At 49.5% G+C, this 26,861-nt stretch overlaps 2 protein-coding genes across 6 annotated transcripts in view; both read left to right on the top strand.

The window, feature by feature from the left end:
• CFAP299 (cilia and flagella associated protein 299) overlaps window positions 1-6,227 on the top strand; it is a 193,810-nt gene extending 187,583 nt beyond the window's left edge. Inside the window, exons 5-8 of one of the 3 annotated variants that reach the window (XR_008466769.1) lie at window positions 3,225-3,354; window positions 5,455-5,551; window positions 5,985-6,076; window positions 6,189-6,227. Coding sequence is in view for 2 of the 3 variants with exons in the window: in XM_054203957.1 (XP_054059932.1) it covers window positions 5,455-5,782 (328 nt within the window). In the remaining variant the exon portion in view is untranslated. Of the gene's footprint in view, window positions 1-3,224; window positions 3,355-5,454; window positions 5,788-5,984; window positions 6,077-6,188 lie in introns of those variants that run through there. The other 2 variants (XM_054203958.1, XM_054203957.1) reach the window with 2 other exon arrangements.
• Window positions 5,971-26,861, top strand: part of BMP3 (bone morphogenetic protein 3) — a 28,455-nt gene continuing 7,564 nt past the window's right edge. Inside the window, exons 1-2 of one of the 3 annotated variants that reach the window (XM_054203955.1) lie at window positions 5,971-6,076; window positions 6,189-6,345. In XM_054203955.1, coding sequence (XP_054059930.1) covers window positions 6,222-6,345 — 124 coding nt within the window. In that variant the 5' untranslated portion in view covers window positions 5,971-6,076; window positions 6,189-6,221. Of the gene's footprint in view, window positions 6,077-6,188; window positions 6,346-10,022; window positions 10,195-10,999; window positions 11,076-18,888; window positions 19,574-26,861 lie in introns of those variants that run through there. The other 2 variants (XM_054203956.1, XM_054203954.1) reach the window with 2 other exon arrangements.

Here is a 26,861-nt window from a genome sequence, read left to right as displayed (position 1 = left end):
AATCTGCTCAGACCAGAATTAGCTGATGAATGAAAAAAAAACCCGCCTCGCATATTTTCGTCCGTATTCCCAAACGCAGTGTGGTACTCGTTATATACCACTGTACCAACAAGTCATGGTCTTAAAAAAAAAAAAAAGAAAAAAGAAAAAAAGATGCATTCTTCCTGCAGCTGGACTATGAGCGCTGCCAAGTCTCCCGTACTCCACGTACGTAAGTGCCATGCTGAAAAATGTTACCTTTCTTCCAGAACACATGGTAATCAAACAAAATAATAATAGAAAAAACGTACACTGAAGGTTTTTTCTTTCGCATTTGATCATGTTCATCTGATAGCATGTTTTCATCTCACGATAATTTAAATACTTAAAGCCGCATGGAATTCTGCTAACAAAAATGAGTTGGATTAGATCGGGATTATAGCAATTCCTCAATAGCATTTACTGCACAAGTTTAGTTGAGTGCTTATTCTAGAGAAAGAGACACAGATGAGATGGGGTTCCCTCGGTCCCGATTTCCAGCCCCCTCGTCTTGCAGCGTCCTGCTGGCAGAAAGCACGGATGAGAGCGAGCACGTTTCCCCTTAACAGTCACGGGCAGGGGAGAGGCTGCTCCGGAGAAGCCTTCTCCAACCCCTTGCTCCTCTGCTCAGAATGTTCTTCTGACCTCCTGCCTATTTAGGAGAAATTCCTGCTAGCATAGGTTACTTTGTCCTGCCAGGAACGCTGTCCCGTAGCTGCAGCAGCCCCTCTCATCCTTCCTGCTGGAGGGGGGCGTGAGGCTTACTTGAATGTCTGTTGATGGCATCTCTTGATGTCGTCAGTTTTCAGTGAAGAACATGAATAAAGGTGTGCAGGGGAAATTTCCTTCTGTGTCCAGACATCTAGGCTTCCTGAAAGCCGCCGCTATCTTGCTGTCTGCTGGTCTTTGTTGTAGAGAAGGTGGGAATGCCGAGCAGCGCGGGGCTCGTTCGTGGGCAAGGCAGCCGGGGAGATGCACAGGGCACTGGCCATTCTCGTAGCCCTCAGGACGGGGTTTTGCTGCTGGACTTGGGGTATATGTCTCGCATCTAAGCACATGATGGGATCTGATTTGTCATGGGGCGAAAGAGTCCATAAACGAACTGTTTGCGCTAGACATTGATTTCCCAGCAGAAAGGCTCTGAGCTCTGCACTTGTCTTCACTGCTTTACATGGGGAAGTATGGCAGGAGTGGGGCTGGAAACTTGGCAAAACGCAGGAAGTTACTATCTGATGTCTAATTGACTATTTCCGCCTTCAGATGTTTAATTTATTTTTAATGAGTGTGGGTATGTCTTTGCAGAGAGAGATATATCCTCCCTCCCTTCCCACCACCCAAGATAACGTAGAGCAATTCCTTCCTAATCTGGTAGTCGTTTTCCAGCAGAAACCATCTCTGTGCAATTGGACTCCTTAACCAAGTCGTGTCCTGGGAGACAGGGAGATGTTGTATGGTTGAAATAAGGTAATTGAGTGGATAGTTAAAAGAATCTGTGTATTTAATTTGTATATAAGTTTATGCACATTCTTACTCCTAGATCTAAATGGCGAATGACAAAATCTTCAGTTTACCACTTAATGTGGGAGCACTCAGGAGCATTAAATAATTCTGTAGATGACAACTTAGCACATCAAAGCAAAGCAGTTATTAGTAAGGCGAACAAATTGTGCCCACCCGCCTTTCGCTCCTTTTCTGCAGGCCACCGCAGCGTTGGGCTGCACAGGGTTGCAGAAGGCAGCGCCTACTGGCGCTAATTCCCTTGCTCAAGGGCCTAACTTTGTGCTCGCCACCCCGTTTCACGTTGCCTGCCTGTAGCCAAGGCTGTCGCCTTCACTGGCAAATCACCTGCTGATTTCAGTCACGCTGGGGTGAATTCTGTGAGGGCGTCGTAAATTCATCTCCACATCATTATTGCTCCATTCCTACCAGGGGTGTTCAGGATGTAAAAAGTTCTAGTATACGCCGCAGCGGGGCTTATTGCTTTGCACTCTTTCACAGTGAGGGAGAAATCAAGGTGCTCTAAAAAACAGAACCATCTGTCTACTTGGACTAGAGTATTCTTGCAGAAGGCAGGAAAATTAAAAGGTATTTTGTAAATTTCTTGAATCCTCCTTACACGCAGAATGATTTCCTGACCTCCTCCCGTCTCCTCCACCTTTTGCAAAGAGACATGCTCATCTGGTCAGCAGCACCAACGCAACGTGCCGCTTCGGTGGTGGAACGAGCATCCCAGCGCGGCTCACGTAGCGGCACCGTCACGTTGTGCCCTTTGTAGGTACATCCGAGCCAAGAAGGTTTCTAAACAAATACTAACTGTGAGCGTGCAAATGACAGCCTGATCGTTGGCCGGGTGGCAAGTACAGAGCCCAGAAGGGCTCAGCTCAGGTGATAAGAAGTTTGAGAAGTCAAAAACACAAAAGCGTGAGAAGTTTCGGGGAATTCCAGCACCTCTGACCTGGGAGAAAGACAGATAAACTGCGGGAACCCTCCCGCGCCCATTTTGTATTTGACACAGCCGTACGGTTCCTTTCGAGTTCTGCGTAGCGCCGGACATGGTGGAAACGAGAGAGCGGTGCCAGCCCCATGGAAGGCTTTGCTCGGCATTAACCCCAGGCTGACACCTGCAGCTCCGGGGAGCTGGGATTTTCCATGGGGAGCTGGAGTTCAGCCCCTCCCGCCGTGTCTGGCCCACAAGGAGATTTCCAAAAACTCCTTACTACCAGAATTATATTAAAAACAAGAGAAAGGAAAACAGTAAGGCGGAGAGAGGGAGGGAGTTCCAGTGCGATCCCAAGGGGAAACGGTCGGTTCCCACATCTGGTTTGCAGATCGGTGGTGGTCCGGGAAGCACTTTCAGGTGGTCTCCAGAGCTGTTTCCGTCACAGTAGTGGTTCTCAAGCACAACCACTTCCCACTGGCTACAACCCGGGCTCCAAGTCCTTCCGTAACGCTGGTCCTGAGCGGATGAGGAGGCAGCTCGGGGCCTCCATTCCGGTTTGCCAGGGATCGGATATGTAGGGCCATATCTGGGCAAATTTTCTAATATTTGGTAGCTTTCTGCTCCTCGGTGAATCTGTCTGGCTTTCAGAGGGACTGTTGTGGAACGGGGAACTACTCGGCGTGAATAAGGAGGCCAGAATCTGCCCTTTAAGCTGGAAGAATTACATGCATTAAAAGTACAGCATTTCTGTTTCACATTTTCACAGCTTTTACAACTGGGATAGAAATGTCAGCACTTCACATTCCAGCCCAAATTACCAAGTGATTGCAGAAAATGCCTGTGGACTGCTCTTCAAGAACAAAAGTGATAGGAAAACAATAAATGTGGATCCCAAGGTAAATGTCTGTCTCTCCCCGCCCCCCCCAATATTCTAAATTGCCTTTATGCAATGGAGTTTGACTGCTAAACTGTTGAGTCCGATTGCAAACAGTGTCTTTATCAATACACACGTAATATTTCAGGCTTACTCAGACACGCTGTTCCCCTTGTTAACACAGCTGCTCTGGTCCCTGTCAGGATAAACTTAACCTACCTTGTTTATGACCGAGCCTGGCTTGGCCTTTCCCTCGTGACGACAAAAACCAGAAGTTGAACTGACTGATAAAACAGAAAGGTTTCCCAGGCAGGGTTTCTCTGACACCCCGTGTAAGGAAAAATTGCCAAAATGTCGGTGACGCATCCTGGGGCTGGTGGGTCCCTCCTCTTAGAAATCAAATCTCTTTTATGAAACAGGCCTGCAGGTGGGTAAAAATAAATGTCGGGTAAAAATAAAATAAATAGTAGGCTACTTTGAAACAGAAGCTGCAACTAGCAGGAACTGTGATATCCCAAACCCTGGCAGGGCCTGCTGAACACCAGCAAATCCAGACAGCAGGATCAGATCCTGCATCTGACAAGTGGGCCGTCTGCTGCCCCGGCACTTCTGCAGTGGTGCACTGACACTGGCAGAATTCCTTTCCCAACCGCACACAATCCTTGTTCGTCTGCTTTAATATGAGTTTTGACAAGTCCTAAGGAAAGCGGGCCCATTAAGGTCATTTAGTTCTTGTAGCAGATTGAGACTGTCACCGGCATAAGGGTCAAACTTGGGTTTTAAACCCCATCCCTCACAAAAGAGGAATTTGGCACTAGATGGATCTTCTTGTGGAGAGCTGCGTTCCTCTAGCGTGCAGTAAATGGTTCAGAAGGCTTTGCAATTGAATGGAAGAAAGGAAAACACTTGTGCCTCAGCAGTGCTATAAACTGGATGAACGTTGTGCGCTCTGCGTCTCGTATATATGATTGACAGCACAAACGTATGCTTCGCTTTCCCCTAAAAATGGCTCTGATCCTATTGTTGCTGAAGTTGATTGCTCTCTACCAATTATTTACATAGCCATTGGATCCAACCAAAGCAAATGCTCGAATCGTACCCGGACGTTCCATTTTCAGCCATAGTTTGAAAGCTGATTAAATTGCCGCGGGTATTTTGTCTTTCACGTTGAGAACTGAACGGGTTGTAACATTATAGACAGCTTCGCTCTGGAGGAAACCAACTGTGTTCCTCTGGTGCCAACCACACTTTTTTAAAATTTACAACTGTAGTCCTTGGACTACAGATTGGATGTGACAAACACACCCGAGCTTTGGTTACTCTCAAAACCAACATGAACTAAGCTGGGCAATAATTTGCTTGGGTTTCTACAGAACTGGTCTAGGATGAGGGTTTCTTTGATGTGCTTCCCATGGAAGATGGTTGTGTATGAATAGTAACAGTACAAAATATCAAATTATATGCATTTCAAAATAAGTGCATTGGTTTGTTAGAAATTCAAAACTGCATACCTAAAAATGTGTTTGGTTGCATTGAAAGTGGGCCACCAGTCCAACTTCCTGCAGCTGCAGAACATCTGTAACGAATAACCAGCTCTTCGGTGTCTATGTGAGAGATCCTCGCGTGCCAAGAGCCACGATAAGACGCATTTGTGCGTGTACGTTGTGTGTCCCTGCAGGTTGCAGGGCACCGGCCTGTGAGTCCCCATGGATCCATCCGGCTTTGGCATCTCCGTAACCCTCACTGATGGAGAACGAGCTTTTGAGAAGTGCTTGCGATGGGCGAGACTGAAATCAGCACAAGTTGTCTCGTGGGGGTTCGGCTTGAACCCCAGCTGCCTGGTCTTCGCAAGCGGGCCTTCTCTTTGATCACTCGACGGTCCGCTCGTTCCTAGTTGTATTTAGCTAGAAGAACTCCATCCCTGTCTTTGCATCTGCTAAAAGCACTGTAGGAGAATCAAACTGCCCGGCGCCAGGACATTAATCCTCACTGAGAAATCCCCACCCTCAGAGTTAGTTTTATTTATCAAACTTGATGTTCCGAGGGAAGAAGAAGATAACTCGTTAAACTAAAAACCATGTCTTTTCGCTTTTCTGAGTATCTGTAACGTTCTGTGTTTCAGGCCTACCCAGGAGACGACACCACACGGACGCCTGTTGAAACACATCTCTATCTCCACGTCGTTATCTATGACCACATTGTCAGAAGAGGGACCTAAGGTCTGTCTGTGTGGCTCTTCTCCCAGTGATTTGTTCAGCTATTTTAAAGTCATCTGGAAGAAAAATAAACAGTTGAAAGATCTTTACCTTGTGTTCAGGGCCAGGAAGGGGGATTTTTATACTGGTTTGGAGTTGTTTTGCGCCTCGTTCCTTGAGGGAAGTAAAGTGGAAGGAAGACCCCATACTGGATGTAGAGTTGGTGTGTCTGGGCCCCTTGTTTGTCCTTTGTGAAGTCCATGGGGTGTGTGAATTGCAAAAGCACCTAAAGGGAAAACAGAAGGTTTGGACCCAGGTTTTCCCACTACTCCTAAGGCAACAGGGAGGCTGGGACAGCGGTGCTGCAGCCTTTCCTGGAGTAAGGAAACGAGACTACTGTCCCGTAGTTCCCCAGCAACGGGATGTTTTAAATTCTTCCTGGGAGACTCTTTTTCAGGTAGGCTTGGACCTCTCTTGAGCAGCTAACACCATCTAATACGGACCAAGCCACTCACAAGGTCGCGGGGAGAAGTTGTACCAAATAGACAGGTAAATGTAAAGAAATTTGCAGCATTTTGATGGCATTTTGATGGCATTTTGATGGCATTACTGTTCCTCAGAGGCCACTTTTTATCCATTCCTGCTCTTGCTGCTGTTCCAGGAGCAACTTGCCGGAAGCTCAAACAGCAATGCGATGGCCCACGGGACTCTCTTCCATTCCCAGGGCACCTGGGGAAGTTGCCCGTACTTACATGACCCAGCTGGTGTAACCACCACCGTCGCTTCTGCATACTGGAGAACTGGGAAACGGCACAAAGGTAAGCAGCAGAAAGAACTAGCAGGAAACAAAAGCAGTAATTACAGAGAAAAGAAAAAGGATGCGGAGGTGAAGGCAGAGGAAACTAAGGCAAAAAGCAGCTGGATAAAATTCTCTGGGCCTTATTCTTTAAGGGAGTGGGTGATTTTAATGATCTTTTCTGGCCTCAGTGCTGTGAATTTATGAAAAGGACAAGCGAGGCAACTCAGGCAAGAAAAAAGATGGTAGCAGCGCTGCTAGGCTTACCATAGGGTGAGGTTTGTCTGCCAGCCTCATCACGAGCGTGTTCCCTTTGGAAAAGGCTGAGAGCCTTGGTCTTAGCAGTTGGCGCGTTAAAGATCCCTTTACTGCAAGGAGAAGGAGCGTTCCAACAATTACAAAGTGAAAGTTGGTACTTCAAAGCTGCAATAATTTGGGAGAGACTTAGAAGCCTTGTTTTCTTTCCCATAAAACTTTCAATGTTATGAAGTTCTGCCATTTCCAAAATATAATAAAATCTTTTACTGTAACATCTTGCTTTTATATAGAGCACTTCATCCCATAGCACCCTGAAACTTTTGCAGCGAACTGGAGGTTCGTTTGCTCGTCCCTGAGCTGCAGCCAGGTTGGGGAGAAGCACCTGGCGCATGGCGAGGCTGGGGGAGGTTTTGGGCCTCCTCTCCTTCCTCCCCGAGCCTCAGTGGCCGCCTCTGTGGCCGGGCCGGCAGAGCCCCCTGCTGTAGACCCAGCAGATGTGGACCGTCAGGAGATCCTGCCTGCTGCCCGCCCTTCACAGCAAAGCGGGTGGAAATTCCGAGCTAGAAGCCTGCTGGAACAAACAGGCGAAGGCAAACGATGCCTCTTCCCAGGGCAATTAACGGTAAGAACAAAAGCCCAGGACTGCGGTAGCTCTTTGATTTTGCAGAGGGACGTGTATTGGAAACTACGTCTCCAGAGGGAAGACCTCGCGCTGTTAGGGCAGGCTCCTCCTGACCTTGGTGCTCCTAGAGGTTGCCCTCTTTTAGCTCTACCAGACATGAAGATTTCCATCGTTGCTTGCATCTCACCTGAAAACTAGGCTTTTGGCGTTGAGTCAGCTTTGCTTCACTGCCCCTGTGTCTTCAGGCAGCCCAAGGGGATGGCTAGATATTGACTCACAAATATTTTTGTAACATTCAAGCAAAATTGCCTTTATAGTGCAGCTTAGCATTTAGGATGTATTTTCTTCAAGAAAAAAAAAAATCAGAGCTCCTGAGCCATTTTGCAAACGTTGGGTTGTGCTTCTCTTGAGCACTGTAGAGTTTGAAATCCTCATTATGAAGGCTGGTGGAAGGGACAATCGGTGGAAAGGGTATGAATTGTATTTTTCATTCCTCTCGACAAGTGAATCATCATTTTTCTTTCTCGTTCTAATCGGATTTTAAAGTAATGTTAAAAAAAACAAGTTGGAAAGTGGTCCCAGAAGCTTGGAGAACATTATCTTAGAATGATAATAAATAACGTGAAGTAGAACTTAGTAGAATTACATTTTCAACTTTAGAAGTTATTTCCGCAAATTCATCTTCCTTGGTTTTCATCTTATTAATGAATGCTCTTAATTTGAAAGAAGAGCAGGAAATCTAGGAGAATTCTGTGGAAAATGGGAGGAAATTTGGATCTAACTGTGCTTTATGTGTTTGCAGGTCAGCGAGCGCACCAATGCACTGTGTATCTCTAAAAATAGGTAACGAAAAGGCTTTAAAGGTGTAGGAAGCCTCATCTTTTGCAGCTGGTGCTGACCTCCTATGGAACTGTAATTTCATGTTATTTCTGGCTTGGGTGATAAACCTCCTTTGTGACAAAAAGTGAAGTGTGGTATCTGCAATGAAAGAAAGGTATTCACGGAGTAATTCACAGAATTACTGGCCGCTCAGCGAGCACGTTTGATTCCTTCCCACCTGTCCTTGCCCGTGAGCTCCTCTCCCGGTGTTCTGTCTCTTCTGACATTCAAAACTCAGGACCCTACAGCGTTATCGTAAGTGAAAGCTCCCGAATTGCGTGTCGCAGTCCTTTGCCAATCCCAACGGGAAGCAACTGCAGCCTCCTCTGTAAGTGAAAATCTGTCCCCAAACCCTTCTGCAGCCCGGCTTGCGTTTTAAAGGAAAGGTTAATTTTTTTAGACGAACAGGATAGTGCCTGAAAGCAACTAAGTGCTGTTACGCTCCATTTCCCGAAAACGTCGGGGGTGGTTTTTCCAACATCTTATCGCTGTTGAGCCCTGGGCAGACAGCCGGCAAAGTGGACATGCAGAACACGTGGTAAATCAGGAGAGGAGCTTCCCAAGGGCTCATAACCACATCAAAGCTTCCCCTGTGCGTTGTTACGCCCTGTGACTTTTTAGCAGAAACAAATGCAAACTGTCCAGCCTGAAATTATTGCCTGCTATAAACCGAAGGTGAATGGAAATCTCTCCGTTATGTTCTGGTATCGTCGCTGATCTTGATATTACTGGCTGCAGGTGCAGAGTTTGCCCACTGCCGTAAGATAATCGGTTTTGGGCATCAATGGGAAAGCGCATCCTTGCGAAGGATCCCCACAACTCTAGATTTTATACCGGGGTGGGGGGAAGGGGGGGGTGTGCAGCATTTTCCAAGCGCGTCTAAACTGCGTACATGAGTTACGGGCCACAGATTGTATTAGCCTCTGTACGTTTTGGATTCTTTTATGTTTCTTTACCTCCCCTGCCGGAATCATAGTTTTGTTCTTTTTATGTGGAGTCTGGGTCTTTGGTCTTGCAACAAGGTTCGGAAGCGTTGTTGTTGTTGATGTTGTTGTTGATGTTGTGGATAACAGAGTGAAGCTGAAAAGTAGCACGAGGTTGGTGGTGAACGGCTCCATCCTGAGCCGCAAGCAGAATCACAGGAAGAGCTATTAATTAGTACAAAATACAATGCCTTGAAAAGAAAAGTCATTTCACACCGGAATCTGAAGTACTTTGCTCTTTACCTGTTAACGGCAGGATGCTTTGACATAGTTAGAAACTCGTGTTAATGTGAAATGAAATTCCGGTGGGCTCAGTTGTGATTTGACGGAGAGGCGTCAGCAGCTTCGCATTCTCCGACCGAAAGTGGTTTTGTGTAGGCCAGCTGTCTGAGGAACCCGAGCAGTGGCGGTAATTACATCCCACTTTTGAATTTGGTAGCTGTAGAGTAAGGCATGGGCTCAGAAAACACGGCAGTGCTTCACGAGCTCCGGGTTCGTGATTCCAGCAGCGGCCTTGACGATCGAGCTGCATCTTCAAAGCTGCAAGGAGGAAAAGGGGGACGGCAGCACCCCCTCAGTAGCTGACCCATCTCCTATAAACAACAAGAAGATCTGCAGGCAGCATCCAACTTGGTCATTATTCAACGATTCTATTAAGTATTCTCCTTTTGGCCATCAGCGAAAGAACGGTTCTAGGGGAAAATCCTCCATTAACTCTAACTCCCCACAGACAGAAAAGAAATCAGATTAAAAATGAATAAACCCTTTGGGCGATTCTGCGCAAGGCAGGCAGGGACAAGCAGTGCAGGCCAAGCCACTGTTCCCACTGCAAAGAAAACAAAAACACAGGTGCTGAATGTGCCGAAGCCATGCAGATTAGCCCTGCGTGCAGTACACGCTCTTTACAAGAAGAAAAAACATTGTTATTTGGCTATTGTTCACTCGAGGCATGTTTTATTTCAGCTCGACTCCAAGCGGAGCTGTTACAGATCCCACAGCAGAAGTTCTCTGTGATGAGAGAAAGATGTGATCTCCGGGACCTGGAGAGGGAATTTTGCTGGGAAGGCGCCTCCAGTGGGAAGGATGGTGCGGCCACCTGAGCAAACACCCAGTCCAGCCAGCGTAAAAAGCAAGTGTCATGGAGATACGGAATGGCTGTACGCAGCGGCCGTCTGGTACAGGTTTCTCACCTAGCGAAAGGCTGTTTTCCGTACACATCTGTAGGACCAAGAGCAAGGAGGTTCAAAGAGCAAGGGCCGCCTTGTTCCCCAAGCTGTTGCAGTTGGCGAAGTGCGATTCCACGCAGGGCTGGCCGACGTGCTGTTTGGTGTTCTCCCGCACTGGCTGTGAACTTCACGGTGTTGTACATGGGAGTGCGTGTGTACGGAAGGGATGTAGGGGATGTAGGGGATGTGGCGTTGGGTAAGCGAGTGGTTCAGAGCTGACAGCGGAGGATTCTGCTGATGGGGTCACCAGACCGAACCCCGTGAGAAGAGACAAGGTTTCTCTGGAGCGATGGGTTCTGGGGGGAGGGACCCCCCTTAGCCAGAGATTATGGGTCTAGGAAGGGCGGGGGTGACTCGGTGGGGCCGGAGACGTGCTGCCAGGAGCAGAGCTGGTATCAGTGACCCAGAGGCCTGGTAGCAGGAGCCCTGCCAGAGCAGAACATGGGGAAGCCCATCCGAGAGAGGCGAAGAGATGTGGCAGAGGCTGGAGGGGCCAGGGGGGTGCGGGGGGGATTCACCCCGTGACAGCAAGGAGAGCTGGACACAGGAGCCGCAGCAGCGGAGATTGCTTTTGTAAGTAAATTCTGGAAAGCCCGAAAGCCAGGCAACTAGTAAGCGCAAGTGTGGGATTGGCCTTCACATGCTGAACAGATTCTGCTAATATCACTTTGTTATGCAAATATGTAATTATTTCATTTCCCCCAGAAGGAGTATTTGTGGTTTCCTCTTCCCCAGGACTTCCGAATGCCTGTGTGGAGGGAACAAATAGCTGTGAAGCTACCAGGTATGTGCAGTACGTGGCGAGCTCTGAAAAAGTGGAAACCCGCAAGTTTTTGGTGGAGGTTTGAAATAGCAGACCCAAAAATCAAGGGTCTGCTGGAGGGTGGTGAGGCTGGCCCTGACAGTGGCACGGGAGTTGCTCAGCATTTAAATAAACTTAATTAAGATTGAAGCCTACTGCGTGCCCGGGGCTAAGGAATAAAAAGGCTAGGTTGCCTCACAAACCGGAGACTCTGTGGTGGATTGGGATGGAGCGGGATCTGTGGACCCGGCTGGAGCGGCGCTGGCCGTGGCTCGGGAGGAGGATGTTTGCGGATAACCCGTCCTCACCGACACGGGCGAGAACTAATGAGAAGCACCCACTGAGCCTCTCGTTCCATAGTACCAGGGCACAATGAGTCAAGGTGGGTGCTCAGCTTGGAAAGTCCGGTCCTGGCCAATCGTAAGGCAAGTAACTTTTGTGTTATTAAAGGGGAGGAAGACAGTCAGGCTTTCTTACGCATAGCCAGAACTTCACATAGTTTCCGTTCGATTTTGCCTCGAATATTTGCCTGCAAGCGTATCTGTACACACACGTGCACGTGCTTGCACCAGCTGGAGTTTGGTGCTTACTTCTGGAGCAGCATTATTTTACTTCTTTGCATTTTTCCTATTCCTTAATAGAAGGGGGGAGCCAGGAAGAAAAAAAAAACCCACCAGATTATCTGTAGCAGTCCAAATTGTTAGCTCTGCAGATGGAAATCTAGAGTGACTGAGCTGGATAGGATGGAGTCGCTCGATAATCACACCAGTGTGTACCCAGACATTTGTCCCGTGTGGTGATGGTTATTCTTTTTGTCCGTCTGCCTGTTTTGTAGCTTTTCATGCCCCTGCAGCTGTTTTGTGTAGAGACCTGCCCTCCAGACTGACTAAGACTTGATTTGTACATTTGTACCAAGATGATTTGTATGCTGCGCAGAAAGGCAGATGAGTTTATACGGCTATTCCAAAGAAGCGATTTAGGAAGTTGGACAGTGTTTTGAGATGTGGAGCGTGTCAGTATATCACACTGAAATGTTTGCCTTGTTTTTATAAACACAGGAAAGGTAGGTAAGCTTTTATTCCACACTTGCTTTGATGGTTATGCCGTTGAGCTGCTAGTGTTTGGCAAACCAAGACAGAAACAAGGGGGAGGGAGAAAAATAAGAAATTAACACCACATTTAGTCATCTCCATTAAAAATGCAAAATACGTAGAGTGTTTCTGCACCAAGTTGAGACTAGATCTCATTCTGCACAAATCATTTTTACTGCTGTTGCATCAACATTAGGGCTCAACACATCCTTTAACCCTTCTTAGCCCTCTAAATGGCTGGTTCTGCCTTTATCAATAGAAGACTCAAAAAGCTGATCAGGGTGCACATCGGCTGTCACCAGACGGGCCCACGTTCTGGGACAAGTTCAGGTATATTTCGTTACCCTGAGTTTCTCTTCAGGCGTAATCGGGATCAGCTCTGCTAACAGCTGAAAAGCTGAGATGTTAAATTTAAAAATGCTTATTGACAATTTTTGCACATCCTAGGTCAAAGGCTTACATGAGGAGAAAGATTACGGCTTAAATCAGTGTCGTGATACTAGTTTGATTGGCGAATGAGTATCTCCTTAAGAGTCTCAGAAAAAAATGCCAGATTTATCACAAAAAGCCATCAGGTGGGTCAGATACGATTTGCCCTTGGCAAATCCGTGCTGACTGTTCACAGTCACTTTCTTCTCCCTCACGTGCCCAGAAACGTGTCCCGAGAGGACACGGTCCGTGATTTCCCAGAGGCTGAAGTGAGACTGTCTGGCACTCGACTGTCGGTACGTCTCCTCTTCACCGCAGAGGAGCGTCTTTTCCTCGTGTGCCCCCTTGTCTCTCCTGTGCAAGGGCACAGATCAGCTCTTTGGGAGCTGCTTTGCACCGACGGGCGACGGGGGTTAGTTTCTGATACTCGGGGATCTGTTGCGTAGACTGCGGTTGTACTGGGTGAAACTGAGTCTGAATTTCCCGTTATTCTGGGAAGAGATTCCGATTTGACCTTTGCATTTGGCCTTTTTGGTAGAAAAGATTCAAATGTCAGCGCAGCACCGTGGCCGATCCTGTTTTCTCCCTTCTTTCCAAAACAGAGCTAGCGGAGCCTCTTCCAAGGGGCTCGCCGTTTGCTTTTTAAAAGATAGATGTTTAACCTGTTCCTTTTTTAACCAACAGCTAAACTGGAAGCACATGAAACTGCCGCCTTGATTAAAATTAGTTTTGTCGGAGAACGAAGCTCAGTAGCAGAATGTTATCAGTAGATGCTGACCTCATTGTATTATGAAGTATATTGGCCCTGTGAAACTTGGCCAACCAGCGCAACCAGGCTAAAGCACCCATCTGCTTCACTTGGAGCAGAACTCAGGCCACAAAGTACGTTAAGAAAAACTGCAGAACTACATTTCCATTCTGGAAGTAGCGCCGGTGTCAAAATAATCTACTGGAAACCAAACCACAGGTTCTTTCCATCGCCCTCGTTGCTGTTCGTAAAACGTTAAAGAAACTGAGCTGAAAAGATGCCCGTGGAGAATTTCAGATGGGGAGGTGGTCAGAATCCAAACTAACCAACCACAATTTATTTCGACCGAAATATTTCATTTAAATGAAACCATCTTCTCACTTTGCCAGATCCTTTTGCCTACCTCTCAGTGTTTTAATACATCCATATCTTGGCAATAAACGTGGACAGATAGAAAGAAAACAAGCCATGGCTGACAGGATAGCAGAGCCGCTTCTGCCGACTCGTCAAAGGCCATGGCACGTGCAAACCAGCAGCGATGAATATTCATCAACTGAGGAAAGATTATGTTCTTCCCACCATTCATCAAATTCAGATAGTTCTTTCAGATGCAGAGTTTGGGTGCCAAGGTGTGTATTTTCAAAAGTGGGCACTAATCTGGAGAGCCTCTTTTCCCTGTTTTCACCGGGCGGCCCCTGAAGAGGAAGGCTACAGAATGATTTTGGGGCTCACGGTCTGACTCGGGAACACCGTTCCAGCCTTTGAAGCTGAGAGTCACGGGGGTGCAGCTCCGAGAGCGTCTTGGCAAGGACAGCAAACTGGCTGACTAAAAGCCTACTGTCAAGTGGGGTGAAAAGCTCTTTAGATCCTCCTGCCTGCATTGACAAGAAGGGTGTCGTGGACACTCGGCTAGAAAACACGCACCTAAAGCTAGGTGTCTTAATCCCCACAGAGCTTAATAATAGCGAGTGCGTGTGGTGGGGCCGTGTTAGAATTCCAGAAGTACCTGAAACACTGTCCGCTGACTGTCTGCTCTTCTGCAGTCGTTGTCCAGAGGAGCTTTGGGAAAAAAAACCTTCCTCTGCTTTAATAGTGCCTTGACTTGTGCTGAAAACTGGTACTTCCGAGTGTATTTGCCGTGTGCTGGCTGTGTGAACCCGGAGCTGCAATGCAAGCTCGTAGCCAGGAATGTTTTCTGCGGAGTGCTGAGCACACGTTTAGTGTGTGCTTCAAAAACAAGATGGGTAGAAAATCCCCCTTGTGGACTTTGAGCTGCTTAGTTTCAATTAAGCACAGCTTTTTCCTTCCAAAACTTGGTTCACTTGCTAGATCGAGACCGGTAGACCGCACGTTTCGCCGTGGTTAGGGTTCAAGTAGGATCCTTTCGGCGCAGCATCACTGTCCAAGCTTGCGTCTGTAGCACACTTACTGGGCGTGCGTTGTCCCACCAGAACCAGTAACGCTGCTTCGGCCAGCGATGCTGGGACACTTCCCGGTTCTGAGGCAGCCGTTCCAGCAAAATGACCGTGACAGCTGGGATTAGCTGGTTTCTTGTTGGTCAGCCGCAGCAGAAGGCTTACAGAAAAGAGGGGTCATGAAGATTAAACCATCCCAGAAAGACAGATAGTCCTTTCCATTCCTGGTAAGCTCCGGTTTTGCGTAGTACGTTGCTGAAGTGCTGCATGGTAAGCCTGGTATTTATTATTAGTAGAATTATGGAGTAATTTTAGCATGCATGAGGGAGCAGGATGGAATGCAAGCTTGGAGTCTGCTCGTACTGATAGGAGCGTTAAACCATCCTGCTGGGTTTTGCGGGGACGGGAATATTGCACAAGGGAATATCTCATGCGCTGTGCAGACAGTCACTAGAGACCAGAACAAGGGCAGATTCTTCAGTGTCCTCTGCCCCTCCTTGCCCCATGAGAGCAGCGTAAAGAGGTGGGGGATGACCCGCAGGGAGGGGGGCTCCTGCCCGGTTTGGTGGGTACCTACAGGAGCTTCCCAGCTGCCTGCATCCTGCTGGGGGATGGATGTGGGAAGCAGTGAAGCTTGTAGCCCCCTTCCCTCCTCCCAGAGCCCCCCAACAAGGTGTAGCCCTGACTCAGGGCCTGTCTCACCGCAAGGCAGGAGTCGTCCATTGCTGGGGGATGCTGAGCAAGGTCATGTGTATTTGGGTATCCCCACCCCGAAAAGTGCAGCGATAACAAGTCATTGAGCTGTCGCTCATTAACGGAGGATTTAGAGAAAGATTAACTAGAAGTCAGTGTCTCATTCTTAACATTCTGGATCTGTTCTAACTGGTTCTGGGTCCTTTTCCCTCTCTTTCCGGCTGAGATTGGTCCAGGCAGCAGAGTAAGGCACCCACGTTTGGCGATACTGGTTGCACGATCCTTTCACCTGAGGCATTCAGTCAAACTGCGCCGGGGGAGCATCTCCTTTTCCTGCCACATCGCTGTCCCCCTCCGCTTGGGAATTGCTTCTTTCCACTTCCCGTCCTGTCCCATAAATGCTATATGCAAACACATTATTATAGGGCTGTAGAAGCGGCTGGAATCCGGCCATTATCTAAACAACCCATCGAATTTGATCTTTCGTATTCTTTTACCAAAGCCGAAAGGCAGAGTTTCCCTCCTGGCTGGAAATGCCGCAGCTGGGAGGGCGAAGGGGTGGGTGCCGCGACACTCACCGATGCTTGCAGTTGGAAAGACTCTGTCGGAACCCTTGTTTCGAGGGTGAGCCGGGGGTGCCTCTGCGCTAGTTATAATGGAAGCCCCATGGCCCTCTCTCGAGGCTGGGAACGCGGCTTGGCCATCGCAGGTGCCACCAGTACAGTTACATCTGCAGCTTCAGGGGGGCTCGCTCCTCTCTTGGGAATCAGCGGGACCCTTCTGACACCTGTGGGGTTAAACCGTAAGCTCTCTCGGCCACGGTCAAAGTTTTGTTCTCTGAACAAACGCTGAACTCGTGAGCGATTTGCAGCACTTGGCATGGAAGAAAGGGAAAAGAAAGAATAGAGAAGTGCAAGAGCGCTGTTATCTCTGAAGTCAGGTCTGAGAGTTTGCCAGCCGTTATTTGCTAATGAAGAGTAACTCCTTCCATGCACTGGTTTGGTTTGGTTTGTGCAGTCACAGCGCTCCGGCTTTTAAAAATCTCAAGTCCAGTTTGAGCGAGGGATATTTTTTAACCGCGGGAGCCACGGAACTGCGCGTAATGAGCGTCCCACCATGTCGCAGGGACAGCCCGTGAAGCAAAGGGTATTTTAAACCCACGTGTTCTTCAGCGCTCTGAAAAACCTGCAGCGGCTGTCTGAAAAGAGGGGTTCAGAGAAGGCACCTAATGCCCTGAGAATTCTCTTTTTCCTTTCTGCCTCGTGCCAAGTGTCCTCTTTCTCTCTCCTCACCGGCTACAATAGACTGTACAGGACTAACTTTCTATTTTAGACACTTAACTTAAACAACCGCAGTCAAGTGGCGGGGCAAGGCTCTGGGAGCCAAAATCTGAAGTAATTTTGCATAAACAGGGCTTTCTGCTGACGCTTAGAAGACTTCTAAAGAAAAGCTCAGCAAGAGGGTGCTTGAGCTTCCATGCTGAACTTAACTTAGTTCTCGCCTAATCCTCCTTTGCTCGAGTGTGGCGTTAGATACGGGCTGTCTCTGAGTATTTTATTATTTTTTTTACTGGTCGTTCCTGATTTACAGTGGTCCAATCCCAAGAGTCAGGCTGCAGTTTGGGAGACGTGTTGTGTGTGTAAAACATCACGCTCTTACGGCCAATTATTTGGCGCTGTAGGTTTAAAAGAGGATTCGGTTATGCTTGTTTTATTTAAAGAGTTGTGGTGTGGCATTGTTTTTTAAATCGCATCTCTCACCAGTAGAAAATAACATGACCGAAGTTGAAATAGCAGTTCCAGTATTTCGGTTGCCTAAAGAGTCTTCTTTGGGATTGACAGCTCTGCCATGGATATAAGCCAGAGATGGCTGCTTGCGCGGAGTTCTTTAGCTCTCGGTTTGAATATTTTTGTTTTCTTCCTGCAGAGATCTGCATTGGTTTTATTATTTGTGTCCAAAAGCTTCATAAAGCCTTAATGCTTTCATTATGTTTGTCCACTTGTACAGTTTTTATATTGCAGTAAGTGTCTTAAAGAAGTGAGAAGTATAGTTCCTCTTACCATAAGCATTAATATTGAAATTGTGTGTTAGTACATATATGGATAATATTTTTAGGTGCGTTTGGCAAATTCGATGCCTCAAAACTGTTTCAAAATGAGACGCTGCCAGGGGTTGTATTTGAGCACTCAAATATAGAAGAATATAAAAATCATTACTCTGCTTTTGGAAATCCTCCCTTTCTTTCCCTCCTGCCGGTAGTCACTTGCTGTTTGTTGTTATGGACGGGCCCTTAAAAATGCCGGAATATCTGTAACCGATCTCAGATTCAGTGGCACCTGAAAGGCAAGTTCACCCTCCAATACATGATGTTCTGTTTAGTGCTTGGCAGTGGTGCACTCTCTGTAGCCCGTTGAAAACGTGAATGTCCCAGGCTGGAAGCGATGTGTGCTCAGCTCCACATACCAACGTGCAAGCCGATTCTCCTATTTCCCTTCTTCAGGTTAGAGACAAGTCATTCCTGTGAGCCGGCGTACTTATAAACCATGAAAATGCAAGGTTTCTCTCCCACCTCCCCTGTTTCTCCCCCAGATGTACGAGGTAAGACGTGTTGTCCGTTACAAAGCGTTATTTTGGAGGGGACGGCGTTCAGTGTCCGATGGGTAATGCCTGGTGCTGTGGTGCTGGCGAGGGGAGTTCTGTCCTTTGGCGGTGAAGAGACTTGTGGAACGCTCTCGGCGGAGCGGGGAACACCTTGCCGCGAGTCCCGGGGTGCGGGATTTCCCTGCCCGCCCCCAGGCAGCTGACGGCAGGGGTTACGATGTGCCTGAAGGCGCTTGTCCTCCTTCACCGGGGCAGGGCGGGTGTCCCGTCCCCTCGGCTCGGGCTGCTGGGGACGGCCTGGCCGGGTTGGAGGGTGGCAGGAGGGAGCAGGGTGCCACCGAGGCGGGCTGGACCCCCGCACAGCCCCGAGCATCCCCTCACCTGCCGGCCGTGCCAGCGCCCCGGGCACAGCCGAGCCTTTGGGATTGCCCGGGGCGGGGGGAGGGCTGAGCGCCGTTTGACTCGTGATTTTTGTTTTATTGCCATGGCGTTACTTTACTGCCTTTGGAGGAGGCTGGGTGGGGGTGGGAAGGGGAACATCCCCCCGCCCCGCTCCGCGCCTGCCCTCGGGGACGCCGTCAGCGCCGGTGATTGCATTTCCAGAGCCAGGTCTCCCTCTGCCTCCGCGCCTGTGGTGGGTGGGTGGGGGTGTGTGTGTGTGTCTGTGCGAGTGTGTTCGCTTCCCTTTGGGTGGTGGTTTCCCCTCGCTTTGCCTCCCGCTCGCAGCCAGCCGGGGCCGGGCGGGGGGGCGGCGCGATCGGCTGCGGGGACCAGCCCGGGCGGCGGGATCGCGCTCGCACTCACACACCCGCACGCCGCGCACCGGCACACACGCCGCGCACCGGCACACCCCGACGCACACACGGCACAGCCCCGCACGGACTCCCCGGAGCCGCGTCCGGCCGCGGCGGGGGCAGCGCCTCCGCCTCCCTCCGCACCACAACCTGCACCAGGGGAACCGAGACCCGGCGCCGGCACGGACGGGCGCTTCCCTCCGCGCCGCTTGTTCTCCCTTTCTTTTTCTTTTCTTTTTTTTTTTTTTCTTTTTTTTTCGCCCCGAAAAGGGGAGTCCCCGCCAGCGGGTGTTAGCGCAGCCCCACCCGCCGCCGGGGCTCCGTCCGCCCGAGGCGAACCCCGCCGGCTCCCGGGTCCCGCCGGCCGGGGCAGGGGGGCTCCGGCGCGGTCGGAGGGTCGGTATGGCGGCGGCCCGCTGGCTGCTGTGCCTGTGCCTGGGCTGGGGCTGCCTGTGCCCGGCGCCGGGGGACGTGCCGGCGGCGGGGCTGCGGCGGCGGGTGGCCCCGGGCGGGGCGGGGGGCGGCCGGGCCGGGCCGATGGCAGGTGCCCCCGGGTTGCGGCGGGCGGCGGCGGGGGACACGGTGTCGGAGCACATGCTGCGGCTCTACGACCAGTACAGCGGCGGCACGGCGGCGGCGCGGCCCCGGGAGCCGCCGGGGCAGCTCCGCCGGGGCAACACGGTGCGAGGCCTCCGCCCGCTGCCGGCAGGTGAGTGCGGGACCGGGACCGGGGAGGCCGGCCGAGCCCGGCCACCCGTGCTTCGGTGACGCTGCGCGGGCAAATTGGGTTCGGTTGGGCAAAAATGAAGGTTCACGCCCTCGAGAAGGGGCGCCAGCAGCGCCCGGCCGGCCGCCTGCGCTCGGGTGCCCGGGGAAGCGGCGTAGGGGAGAAGATGAGAAAATGAGAAAAGGGTTAGGAAAGCAACGCTTCCTGCAACGTGTTTCGGGATATAATGTTTACATTGTCTCCCGTATTTTAATTACTCGTTCAACTCTGTATGCAGCGTCTCTGCCGTATGGTATCTGAGCACCATATGAGGGAAGTGGAGTAATTAACACATCCTCTCCGGAGTCTGCTTTTATCGGTGCTTTGCATGTGTAGCTTCTGTTGAAACCAAGGGCGGATTTGCATGCGATAGAGCAATAATGTGGTTTGGCGATCCTTTAGACTATCCGCAGAGTACTCATTTGGAGACGTTGGTGACAGTACTGGCAATGAGGGGCAGTGGCAAATTCCTTTAGTTGAAGCATAATTTGTGCATAGTAAATGCTGCATCTCAGCATCTTTGGCGGTGGCACTTGGACCTCTCCATGATTACAGGCTGGCATGCACAGGTAGACTTAGGAAAATGTGAAGTCACTTTTCATAAGGGGGGTGGGGGGGGTGTATTTGACTTGTCAGCCTCCCAAAAGAGTGGTGTCCCAGCAGAAAGGGAAGATGGCACTATCTCGGCACCGCATCCCCCGACGCCACTGTTCTGCTTTTTGCGCTTCTCACGTCGGCGGGGGCTAAATGGAAATGCCAGAACCCAAACGTGACCCCCGCCGGGATATGCTTCCCAAATCCACTGCATCCCAAAAACTTGGGGTTTGCGTGACAGCTGTCACGCCGTACAGAGCAGCCCGATGTGCCAGTCTCTTAATTCTCATTGCACGAGTGGGTTGACCCAGTGCCTTTTCCCAGACAAGCATCTGTCAGTAAAACTGAGTGTCGTCTGGCAGTTTTCGGTGACCAGCATCGATTCCTTCCTCTCCCAGAAAACTGGGAGCTGCGTGCCAGACTTTCCTTAGGGTTCTTTGCGAGTCATTACTTCAGAGTCTTCAAAGACAAGAACGTCTGTTATAGGATATCTCTGCACAGAGATCAAATACCGTGTATAATTGAATGGCTTTGGTGTCTTAGGATTCATCCTGCAAACGCTCTCCATCGTATGTTACTGCAAGTATTTCTGTCCACAAGAGGGGTGTTAGAGGATAGAGGCATAATTACCCTGGGTTTGGAGGATGGAGAGCTGGGACTCCCCGGTCGGTGCTCCCAGAGAGGAATTCTCTTGTCTTTCTAACATGGGCATGTTTTGCAATACAACGTCTAACATACATTGCTTTGTTCTGAAATAAGCAGTTCCCTTGCTGAAAGAGGGGAAGGTATAATAAAAAAATTAAAAAAGGGGGTTATAATCCCAGCGGAGTGACTTTTGCGCCTTTAAGCCTATCTGCTTAAATATATTTATTGTTCTAAACCTAGAAGGCCTTTGGTTGAAATCCCATCTCTGTGGTCTTTCTGATTATATTTATACTCTCACTTGACATTGGGTGGCAGCAGTCCTATAAACACACTATTCACTAATCCCTTTCCTCCTCCTCCGGTACTTTCACAGTTCAAGTGCCAAAGCAATAAATTGGAAGTGGTTATAAGTTTTTTGACACTTTTATAAGTATTTATGCAAAATACTTAACCAGTTAGCTGTTGTCTTTCTCTCGCCGTAGGCAGCAACAGCTCATTTTGAATGGTTATTGATGGCAGAACGGTGCGTTTCCAGAAAACCCTTAGATCAAATGTTCCTTGGGGCGGTGGGGGGAGTGAAAAGGCTTTTTCTGGTTTCTGACTTTTTCCTTGCGCCCGCTGCCTGGCCAGCGCTGCGGTGGACACGGCACATCCGCAGCGTTTCCCTTCCAAGGTAGTTTGTTTCCAGATCTTCTGCGCTGACTCTTGCGCTCCTCGGCTGCAGATGTCAGCCTACCACAGGCTTCTCCCGGTCCTTAATGTGGCTGCCCCAATTAAATTAATTAACTATGGTGCCATTACTCCTTCAGCCCGTTTTACCATCCCCGCCGCCAGCCCCTTCAGAAGACAGAACTTCCTTGAGAATCTGCCCGTTTCTCCCCCAGCTACAGCAAGAGGCCTTGAAGGAAATCTTCCATGACTTCGTTCGCGGTTTAACCGTATGTTTTGAAATTTAATTGTATATTTTCAGGGGAGAAACTGTTTCTATTCTGAAACACGCTCTCAAATGTGGCGGTGAAAGCTTCCCGTCCTCGCTTTTCCCCTGGGGAGCTTCTGTCTATTCTGCAGCACACGGGAAGGACGTTTCCCGGATCTCCCAGGCAGACCACCAGACAAACCTGAGACCTTGTATGATAGAGTGACGTGTGATGAGACCAAGAACGGGTAGGATTTGTTGAAATTCGTCCCTGTTTGTAGTCCAAGAAAAGTGGTGTTGCACTGGGGAGCTGCGGTCTTGCAATGGACAGACAACGAGAAAGAACTAAGACATGGTTAATCAAAAGGAGTGCCCTAACAACTCTTAGATGCAAGTTTCTCTTTCTGTGGCTCAGTCCTCTGAGGGGACAGGGCGAGAGCTTCAGCCCTGTCTGGGCACCTCTGAGGTTTCCATCCTCTGCTGCCCTGAAATGTCCCGCAGGCTGGATTTCACTGCTAGGCTGGGTTATTCCTGGGTTGTTGTTTGGGCTGGGGGGTTGATCTTCGATTTGGATGAATGTGCGCGTGATCTTCTGCTCAGGAAAATTTGTTTGCCGTTAATCCTGCTAAATTATCTCAAAACATCATTGTTCAGTTTGAGTCACTCAAAAAAGGAACCTTTGATGCCCGTGACAAAGCTGAAAGAAACCCCCGGCCCCAAATCCGTTACAGGTCAAGTAAGGATGTACATCGTTCATGGCTATGTAGCTGGTTACATTCCAGCACTCATTTACTTAACTGCTCTAATTATTTCTATGTGCTTGAGTCGTGGACGTTCAGCCGGTGATTTCTGTGGCAGCCGTGTCGTTGTGGGATGTGTCTGGGGGTGACACCAGCAGCCCTCGTCCCGCTTTGCCCAGGCCTCGCAGCGAGCTCTGCTCCAGTAAAAACCCTAAGACAGAGCCTTTTCTGGTTCTCAGCCTGCGGGTACGCAGCAGCGAGTCGTTTTCCGTCCCTAGTGCCTCTGAGCAGACAGCTGGGAAGAAGGTGAGGCGATACGTGAGTTAGAGCTGAATGCTGGCGGTCCTGGCAAGCGTACTCTTAACTACGGCCGAGTCCGCACATCATTTTCTGCGCACCGCTGTTCTTTGCTGCTGCCAGTTAGCGAAACTGCTGGATGACCAGACCTCCGGCTGATAGAAATCTGCTTACCTTGGGCGCTTCCCGCAGAGGTGCGCTGAACTGCAGCTTCTGAGGCTCGGGATCTGGAGGAAAGATACAGCGCGGGGTAAATAAAAGAGAGCACGAAGATAAAAGCCTCAAACGCAAGACTTTCAGTTCGCTCTTGAAAGCACTTTTAATCATAGCATCGCTAAAGGAACATGTCTAGCAAATGAGTCATTTAAAAAACTCGACTTTAATTGGAGGGTCCCTCTAATGATGTTATAGTAAAGCTATACAGTCAGAAATTACTTTAAACTCTTTTTTATTGACTGAATTTCAAGTAATTTTAGGTATTACACCTGCCCCTAGGGCAATTCCTGTGGTTTAAGAACTATGTTCTCCTCCTTTTCAGAAGGCCTTTCTTTGCTTTGTTGTGGTACGAAATGCCCACGCAGACAGGGGAAACCAAGTACTGCACGGGGAAACCAGCGAGTCGCCGGCCGCCGTCAGCCTGTAAAAACCAGTACCGGCCCAATTCTAGCTTCTTTGAGCTCTAGCAACATTACGAGTCTTCTGTAACGAGAGCTTTAAAAGCATTCGGGCAGGAGACGGTGAGGCTGGGGGGGTTTTTTGCTTGGTGGGTTTTTTTTGTGGTTTGTTTTTTTTTTTTTTTTTTTTTTTCTGGACCCCCTATACATAAAATGCACGCAGCAGCATTTACCTAAAAAAATGGTAGTTTTTAGGCCGAAGGAACTTGAAAACTGGTAAGCTACGATTCGGGCAGGCTGGGCCCAAATCTGCAAACCTTCTCTGAGTCAAACGGGCAGGATCCGTAGGTCTGGCCTCTCGGGACCAGAGCCAGAATTTGAATTTTCTGGCTGCTGTCATCACCCATCCGGCTGTGCCGTTGCGCACGCGGGTGTCCTGCGCTCGCGGTCCCTGGTTGGTCGCGGTTTCTAGGGAAGGTCACCTTGCATCTGAAGAGTTCTGGCCTCGAGGGGACAGACTGCGCACAATTTGGTTTCCATACAGCTGACCTGCTGCCACCAGGTGAATTAATTGTGACCGTGAGAAGGCGTAGAGTCAGCTTTTCGTGTTGCCCTCTCCGAATTTGTGTGCTTTATTCACACAGCCTCCTTGCTTGGTTAGCTTATGCTAGCTTCGAGTTCGATAACTGTCTTTAGTTTTCAGACCTGCTGTGGTCTTTCTGCTTAAAATACAGAGGAGAGAGATCATTTGCCCACTGTGCAGCACATTGATGGTGTGCAATGTGCGTATTTGCGGTTTTCATATCATAAAGTCCGCATGTAAGTTAGATCCTGAGCAGGCACCATCGCTGCTTCTTGAAGTTCTTTATTTAAGTAGCTGATAGCTTTAATCAGAGGGGCGGACTTTTTACTTTTTTTATATCGAGTTACTCACTGCTGTGACCTTATCTGCTTTGCTAAAAAAAATATTATAAATCCAATTAGGCACAAAAGCCTTATGCTCCTTAAAAAGAGAGACCTGGATCCTCTGTTTCCCTTTCGCAAAATACTCAAATTGGTAAGAGGGGAGCCGCGATCAAGTAAGAGCAAAGGTAGGAGAAAAGAAGGAATCTGGCTTCCAAATTTGTGTTCCTGTTCTGGAACTTGTTCCAGCTTCCAGCTCCAGTGAACTTTTGTAGCTGGGCTGTGAACCCTTGAAAACAAAGTTTTACAACGGAAACACTGATACATTCTTAACTGTGCGCTGGCACGGGGGCACCCCTTTAATATCTCATTTAAATGATGGCTAATGATGACTATATAACTAAATAGTCCTCGTTATTGCATCCTTTTTCACCCGTGGGATAGATTTGGCAGTCCATAAAAATGTCAGTGCATCCTCTATAAAGGTAAACACGCCACATGTTCGCGGCCTCGTTACAGCTTATTGATGGCTGGAAATGCCCCTTGTAACATGAATACGTTCATGCCGGTGATGTCAGCCTCCACGGATGTCTTAAAACATGTTTTTCATGCCAGCAGCAGGCAGTCCCTGCGGCCGTGGGTTGTTGCAGGGAGGTGAGGAAGCCGTACCTCTGAAGACTGAGCGGTCCAAGCGCTGCGGCTGTAGCGCCAGGGGCCGGGTTTCTGCTGTGAGCACCTCTGACAGCCCGCACGGTGGGTGACGGCACACCCGATGTGGCCTCTGGGTGACAGCCACCGGTGTGATCGAGGAGGGCTGTTCTGCTTTAGGCCCGGAGAGAGGGTCCCTGCCCTCCCCGGTCCCAGAGATTCCCATCGCCTGTGCCGGAGGTGGGGAAGGGGCTGGCCCCGTACAAGGTTTGCCGTGGAGCCGCTGGGGTCTGGCTTTCATTCAAGCGAGGGGAGAGCGTGCAGGTGAATAATGACTTGCATATGGGCTGAGAAGGCCAATAACTCTGTAGCGTATCTGTTTAACTGCATGTGCCTTCCAAATTGTGTTCTACATCAGTACAAACAGTGAGGCGTTCCCCTTGTCTGGTACCTTTCTGCCCAGCTCGTGGCTGCCGCTCCGAAGCTCTGCGTGTAGAAGTGAGAAACGCTAACGGCGATGCTGTGCCTTACCTATGGCAATTCAAGAGAGCTCTGTTGCGCAGAGCTTGGTCTCGAAAATTCCTCGTCAGGCTGGCGGCAACATACGGTGATCCCCTGAAGGGGAGCAGAGATTGCAGTTAAAATCTGGCCTCGCAGTATCCGGAAGGTAGCAGTGTATTCCTTGCATATAGCCTGGTTGTACGTGTTTTTCCTTTGCTCGTTTCCTCTGAAATCTTCTCCTCCTTGACATGCTGTGTTGCTGAGAAGGCTTCTGTGCTTCCTCTTTTGTGCTGCAAAAGAGCAAAGCTGAGTCCGCAGAACTCGCTTTAAGTAAGGAAGAAAAAAGGCTTATCTCAAGCAGTGGCGCTTGGATAGGAATCTGCTGCTCGCAGAGTTGGGAAGTGTCAGCTGGCACCAAGAAAGCTGCTGCAAAGCTGCTGTTCTCACTGAATATTTTTTTTTTTGATATCGAAAACGTAAGAAAAAAGGTCTTGTGATGCCATGATCTTCTAGGGTAGAGGTTTCTGGGCCCGTGTTTTTCACCTGCAAGGCTGACTTTATCCTTCTAGACCAATAGAGGGCTTGGTTGCAAGGAGATCTTGTTGCCCCTGAGATCTTAAAGGTCTTGTTATAGAGGGCAAACTGGCCGGAGGCCTCAGCTGGGCTGGGTCTGCCCCTTCCCACTGGCTGCCGAGCAATTGTTGGTGCGCTTCACCCTTCGCTTTGGCCCCCTTCTCCCCTCCGTGTAACGTGGAGCATCCTAGGAAACACCATTTACTGGTCATCATCGTAGGCATTAGAATTAAAGCCTTACTTCGCTTGGGCTTTTGTTTGGGATTCGCAGGGGGGGAAATCAGTCCATCAGGCTGTTTATAGGGGGGAGTTATCGGTGTAAGTCATTGCAAAGACTAAAGCCTCGGCTCACATCAGTCGGTAAAACCTGGCTGGTGTCAGTAGAGCAAGCTGGGTGAGGCTGATGGAAAGCTTCCCGCATCGCAGGAAAATTTGGTTCGATGCTACTCGATACCTCCTGACACGGGTGAAAAATTTAAGCTATGCTCCCGACCTTGGGTAACAGTTTAAACTCCGTTATTGTGGGGACAGATTTTCAGCAGTTTCTGTCCTCTGGGTTTAAGGACGAAGTTTTGTGGAAGTGAAATGAAATTTTTCAGAGGAAAAGGTGCGTTGGTAGGTATTTTATAGCTGAATCTTCCACCCTGTGCCTGTCATTTTTAAGGGCAGGAACTGGACGGGGGAACGCGTATTTTGGTGCGTCGCTCCCATCTGAGTTGGGTATCGCTGTCCCGCAAGGGCTGTATTTGACACGGCGTTCGGAAGCTGCGGCACAAACCCGGGTCGCACAGTTGGGTTTT

Source organism: Rissa tridactyla, chromosome 5, assembly GCF_028500815.1.
Source record: "Rissa tridactyla isolate bRisTri1 chromosome 5, bRisTri1.patW.cur.20221130, whole genome shotgun sequence".
Taxonomy (NCBI): Eukaryota; Metazoa; Chordata; class Aves; order Charadriiformes; family Laridae; genus Rissa; species Rissa tridactyla.
Note: the sequence above shows the minus strand (reverse complement) of the source record. Positions and strands in the feature narration are given on the sequence as shown.